The sequence below is a fragment of the Prosopis cineraria genome, unplaced genomic scaffold, assembly GCF_029017545.1.
Source record: "Prosopis cineraria cultivar Desert tree isolate PC_DT_omini unplaced genomic scaffold, ASM2901754v1 PC3, whole genome shotgun sequence".
In the NCBI taxonomy this organism is placed as follows: domain Eukaryota; kingdom Viridiplantae; phylum Streptophyta; class Magnoliopsida; order Fabales; family Fabaceae; genus Prosopis; species Prosopis cineraria.
The window spans coordinates 47,787,361-47,793,662 of record NW_026555334.1 but is presented as its reverse complement, the minus strand read 5'-3'; the positions used below and the strand labels follow the sequence as shown (position 1 = coordinate 47,793,662).

Sequence of the window (6,302 nt, the reverse complement as noted above, 5' to 3'; positions counted from 1 at the left end):
TTAAAGTTTGTTGTTACATACTATAATTTCTGTTATATTTTCTTGAATATGTGACTAAAATTAATCTATCAATTATATTCTATCTTTTTCGTACATATAAAATATATATTAAAGAGATAAATAAATCTCAACACAATATTTTCAAAAGTTTCATTATAAAACTAAATCAAAATTTTCATAGATTATAATATTTACTTCTACAATTTTAAATTATAAGTATCAAATTACAAATTGACTAAACCCACAAAAAATAAAAGTATATATTTCCATAAACATGGGTGAGGAGTTAAATGGAAGGGGGTGAGATAAGTTGATTCCATTCTATTGTACTCCATTCAATTTTTATTATGAAACGTCTAAAACTATCTTGTTAGAATTAAAGATAAGTGGTTAAGTTACTAATTTTTTCTCAAAAAAAGAACAAACTTTCAATGTTACCCCTATTTAAATAATTTTTTTTTTAAATTTGTATTATATTATCTTTATTGTTAATGAGTTTAAATAAGAATAATATTAAAAAATGTAAATACCCTATAGTATGTTTTATATTAAAGACAACAAAATGCTTCTAAAAGCTAAGGGACCCTAAAATAGGGAATGGAGGGAGTGTTTATTATGAGAATGGATTTGATGCATTTCTTTCTATTACATTTCTCATGTGTATTTCACTGAAATTTAATTCACATTGTGAAGAAAAATGATCACCGCACTCATATTTTAAAAAAATGTTGAAGCAATAGAAAAAGATCTTAAAACTAAAACTACAGCTTTATCATTAAATAAGGTTGATTAAAGCAAATAAGGATGGTTCTTGAGATGCTTTAGTTCTGTCCCAACTGCTATCGAGATAAAATGACTTTCAAAATAAGGTAAAATAGGACTTCCAATTATTTTCGGACGGGAGGACGGGCACTCTAGACATACCCATAGCCATTATCCATGTCCCTCTCTTGAATCCCATTAATGCGCTCCGTGATCAAAAGTGGAATTACCTTCAATCCCCAATTCTCTCTACAAGGAAAAGGAATGTCTAAAAGCTCCATCTGATCCTCAAACGACACCTCTTGGCTTCAAAACGACGCGAGTCCGTCACTCCTCTCAGACTCACCAAGGCATGCTTTTGTATACTCCCTCTCCCCTTCTTCGTCTACTTCCTCGTCTGCGGCTTTTAGACCTTTGCATCCTATCCGATAAAGACGTTGACTTTCGGTCTCCAGAGGAGGAGAAATGGATCAATCAGTTCTTGATGACATCATCAATCGTCTGCTTGAAGTTCGTGGTCGTCCGGGTAAGCAGGTTCAGTTATCGGAGTCAGAGATCCGCCAGCTATGTGTAGCTTCTAAAGAAATTTTCTTGCAGCAGCCTAATTTATTGGAGCTTGAAGCACCCATTAAGATTTGCGGTATCTTAATCATTCTTTTTTCTTCGTATTATTCTGTCTTCTCTTGCTGATGAGGATTCTGCCCTTCATCAGTTCATCTTTTGGAAGAGGAGTATTATTCAACATTTTCAACTGAGGATTTTAATTCGAGGAATAATCTAACATGCTTTTTACCCGATACCCACCATTCTTCTATGTTGTTGGGCAATTCCGCGTTTCAACATACGAGGATCTGTAGTAGAATATGTCATCTCCTTGTCCAGAAGGGGAATTGTTTCAAATTTGAGATTTGGATGTGAACCAGGTGATTAGAAGTCGACCAAGACCTTGTGAACTCCCAAAACCCCCCTCCCCAAAAGGTGGTGGTTTAACTACTAGTCTGCTCATGGTTTCAAATTAAATGTAGCTCTATGCCCCGGAGCCTATCTATTTATGAGATGGGATTATATATTTGATAGCTATTTATCTAGTCTTCCCATGCCCATGATAATCTGCTCATTGGTGTGAAATGTTTTGCCTGCTGCAAAGTGGAGCAGATAATATTGCTCCACACGAGTTGTGAGGTCTTGGTCATTACTAACTGCGGTCATATATGTGAATGCAGCTTGAGTGTCTACAAATTCTAGAATAAGTTTTAGTGTTTTGACATATTATCCGACAGCATTCTGCATTCCTAATTTTACCAAACCCTGCTTATATGCTGACAGGTTTTAAATTGTTTCATATGTAATTCAGTAGTTGTTTTCCGCTCATAATTTAACCTCTCTGTCATTGGATGCGCATCACTCTCTTATTTTCGTGGTTAGGATTTGAAAGTTGTATGTATAAACTCACAAATTTTATCATATTTCTGGTCCTTGTTTCTTTCATAATAATAAGCTGTAAGCTGCAATACTATTTCTTTGCTAACTTAAGTTTCACATTACTCAAGTTGCAATGGTGGCCTATTCATTGAATGTTATTGGTTTTTCCGAATGAAAAGTTAAGAAATCTAGTATTTCCTCAATTGCATCTTAAGTGGGGGGACCCCCCCCCATGGGAAATGCCTCATTGACTAGTCCATACTAACTGCCAACTACCAGCTATGATGCCAAATTATAGGTACTCAAGCAGGTGAGGGATTCTGCCACCAAAAGCTAGCTGTTGAGATAAATTACCACTTTACTTTAGTACTCCATTAAGTGCTTATGAGACTTAGGCATATATACTATACCATAATCCCTGTCAGGTTATCTGATCGAAATATTTGGGCTGCGGGAAGAAGGATTTTTAGAAAACTATAGATCATGTGATTGGCTGGATTGCCAAATTTAGCTGTTAGATTGCCCCTAGTAATATGGTTAGATGTACAATGAATCATATTTCTCCTAGAGATACAACAAGTAACTAATGGAGAGACTGCATTCCATCTTTTAGAGTATATAGGTTATTAGCAATAAATGAAGTAATGAACTCAGTTTACCAAAAATTAGTGTTAAAAGTGGATGCGACTTTTACCTGAAAGAAAAAAAAAAAAATAGAGGATGGGGGATGCCATCAACCCTGCCATTCTTCGGGTGGCCCAAGGCAGACATTGCACCTTTAGGTACCTCAACTGGATGCAGCTATGTTAGCTGTGCCACATTTTTTCTGAAACCCTGATACTGCTGCTGCTACCCTTCTCCTTTTTGGTTAGGTTAACTACTCACCTTGTACTTATGTCAAGCTTCTCATTCAGCTTATTTACTCACAGCTTTGATTTTAGATTTTTATGTTCTTGATACTTTGTATTGAATTATTTGCATTAAAATATTTTTTTTTTTTGGGATGAATTTGTATCAACATTCATTATTCATTCTGATCACCTTGCATGGTTGAGGGTCCCATCCTAACTCATCTTATTGGGGGTTCCAACCTTAAGCCACCTTATGCTTCTTGAAAACACTGATTGAAACCTGAAGCAAATTATAAATAATTTAGCCTCAAATTGACATATTTGTAATAGTCTAAGAGGATGCTATAGAGAATCCTACATAAATAATTTAGCCTCAATTCAGCAGGCCATAGGTGGGGAAGCTGATCTCTATTTCATTCAGTTAGTACTTTTTCTTGTTGATGTAGATTTTAAATGCAACTGTTGGAGCTTAAAATCCTCCAAGATATAGTTTGAGTCTACCACGATGGACTTTTAGTTGAAGTTATTGAATAAATATTCTAAATTTATTTATTGTTTCTTTTTCTTGCTGCCAAAAAGTGTAGGCCAAAGTCCAAACTACGAAATGTGGCATTCGTAAAAAAGAGTTGACTAATCTAATGATTTGCACTATGTGATTTGAACTGTTCTGTTTTATTACATCTGATGAAATCCATCTATTGCATGTATTGTTAATTTTATGGCTTGGATATTGTTTACAAAAAGGAAAAATTTCTTCTCTTTAAATGATTGTTTAATTTCATGATCTTGTTCTTTCAGGCGACGTGCATGGTCAATATTCTGATCTTTTGAGGCTTTTTGAGTATGGTGGTTTACCTCCTCATGCCAACTATTTGTTTTTGGGGGATTATGTGGATAGAGGGAAACAGAGTTTAGAAACAATATGTCTTCTCCTGGCTTATAAAATAAAATATCCTGAGAACTTTTTCCTTTTGAGAGGGAACCATGAATGTGCTTCTATAAATCGAATATATGGATTTTATGATGAGTGTAAGGGAAGATTCAATGTAAGGTTATGGAAGACATTTACAGATTGCTTCAACTGCCTGCCAGTGGCGGCCCTTATTGATGAAAAGATTCTGTGTATGCATGGGGGACTTTCACCTGACTTGCATAGTTTGGATCAAATAAGAAATCTACAGAGACCCGCAGACGTGCCAGATACAGGTTTGCTTTGTGATCTCCTTTGGTCAGACCCAAGCAAAGATGTTCAAGGCTGGGGAATGAATGACAGGGGAGTTTCGTATACATTTGGTGCTGATAAGGTGTCAGAGTTTCTTCAGAAGCATGATTTGGATCTTATATGCCGTGCTCATCAGGTTGAACTCCTTCTTTTGTTGTTCAGTGTTGTGAAGTTTTCAGGATTGAATTTGGATCCTTTTCGTATGGCAAAAGGAGGACTACCTAATGTATTGCAAGCACTCCTAATCTGAGTCAGGACTATCACAGATGCTTTATTTTTTGTGATCTTAGACTTTCGTTTTTCAAATTACATACAAATTACCTGATGCTATGACTCTTTACAATTTCATGTTCAAATGAGAGGATGTTAAGTTTCCAGCTAACTATGCTTTCAATTTAAAGTGGTTTTGTTTCCTCTATGTTTTTGGCAGGTTGTGGAGGATGGATATGAGTTCTTTGCTAACAGACAGCTTGTAACAATATTTTCAGCTCCTAATTATTGTGGGGAGTTTGACAATGCTGGTGCTATGATGAGTGTTGATGAGACATTAATGTGCTCTTTCCAAATACTAAAGCCTGCTGATAAAAAACCAAAGCTCAATTTTGGAAGTACAACCACTGCTAAGCCTGGAAATTCTCCAGCAGGTGTCAAGGTATGAAGATGTGTTCATATTTGTTGATTTGTATGATTTTGTTTTCCCTTTTTGAGGTTGTTCACACTTGATGACTTGGGATGTGTCCTTTCTTCGCCCTTGCCTTCACTATGCCTTGCAGTCCTTCCTGGGTAAAGTTTGAAATCAATTTTGGTGGAAGATTGGCTGGTTCAACAGGTCAGCTTGGTCTTTAACATGTAATTGCTGCAAGAAAAGGAAACTTGAGTTCGATTTGGTCTACTATGATATGTTGGAATTGTAAAAAATGAAGGGTAACACCATCATGAACTAATGTAAACCATTGTTGTCGCTGGTACAAAGATGGATTACAAGATGGGGTCATAATCTCTTCCTTGTGCGCTAGTAGCAGGTATATGTTCTGAAAATTGTAAGCTTCTCAGTTCTCCACGGAAGGTGAATTCAGCAGCATTTGTTGGTGAGAACCATTTAAAAATGCTCATGCAACTGGCCTTATTGATGGCACTTCAAGCTGGCGAAACAATTTGGTTGAATTTTTTCTTTTGTTTTTCTTTTGGGGGGCTCTGTTCTCTTTCCGGGTTGCCTCTTTGTTTTTGTGGAAAGCCAGGATTTTTACTTACTTTGGAACCTCTGGAAATTGATTTCGAGGCATTGGAAATTTGGAGTTTACTTCATCCGAGACAAAAAGGTTTTGGTTTCTGGCAATTTTGCGATGTCTCTGCCATCACATCTGTGAAGATGTTTCCTCAGCGGAAGTGGGGCTTCTGTTCTTCTAAGGAGCGTGAGTTAGACGCCCAGGACAAGAGACCTGAGGGTATACTGTCCCAGCCCTGCAGTCAACCCAGAGATGCTTCTTAATTTCTTCGAACAGGATAGAGACTTGGAGAATTAGAAGCTGTGCCTGTTCAGTTTTGGCAATTTACTGAAGAAAGCATGACCTAGTCGACCATGATTCCGTTGTCGTCTGCGGAATTGTAGTGCCTTCCACTGGATTCCATTAACTTGGCCGAGTATGCTTGTTTTCATTCCACGGCTATTTTAACTCGTTTGGTTTACATTTTCTAGACCGTGTATCTACTTTCGATAGAGCCATCAATTACAGGCTTGACCTTTTTAAGCTGAAAAAATTGAAGGCTGAGCTACTACTTCAGTGAGACCGAAAATAAAAAAGTCAACCTTTTAGGTCAGGGAACTCTTTTAAGGTTGAAAATAAAAAAGTTGGCCCTTTAGGGTTAGAATTGATCCTTTTAAGCTTTAATACATTTAAAAAAAACAACATAAAAATATATATATAAAAAAAAACACCAAATCACTCAAGCTCAACACTCACTCTTTAGTTCAGGCAGTAGATATGTACATTACTATTTGTTTATTTTGAATATTTTTGCATTCTTTAAATACTTTGAAGTTATGA

The 6,302-nt window shown here is 36.3% G+C and overlaps 1 protein-coding gene across 2 annotated transcripts; it reads left to right on the top strand.

Moving 5' to 3' along the window:
- Positions 1-971: 971 nt before the first annotated feature.
- Positions 972-6,030, top strand: LOC129306234 (serine/threonine-protein phosphatase PP1 isozyme 3-like). Of its 2 annotated transcripts, none has more exons than XM_054946707.1 (4): positions 972-1,288; positions 3,834-4,393; positions 4,688-4,909; positions 5,031-6,030. In XM_054946707.1, exons 1-4 carry the CDS (start codon positions 1,228-1,230, stop codon positions 5,049-5,051), a joined length of 864 nt encoding a protein of 287 aa, XP_054802682.1. In that variant the 5' UTR covers positions 972-1,227; the 3' UTR covers positions 5,052-6,030. The 2 variants fall into 2 exon arrangements, with proteins under 2 accessions (XP_054802682.1, XP_054802681.1); XM_054946706.1 differs by having other exon boundaries at positions 975-1,402.
- The last annotated feature ends 272 nt before the right edge of the window (positions 6,031-6,302 follow it).

Bases quoted from the DNA above. Each gene is read 5' to 3' on its own strand.
- LOC129306234 (XM_054946706.1), top strand. From the start codon at position 1,228: ATGGATCAATCAGTTCTTGATGACATCATCAATCGTCTGCTTGAAGTT. The intron at 1,403-3,833 runs GTATCTTAATCA...TTGTTCTTTCAG, and splicing joins AGCACCCATTAAGATTTGCG to GCGACGTGCATGGTCAATAT. The intron at 4,394-4,687 runs GTTGAACTCCTT...TGTTTTTGGCAG, and splicing joins TTATATGCCGTGCTCATCAG to GTTGTGGAGGATGGATATGA.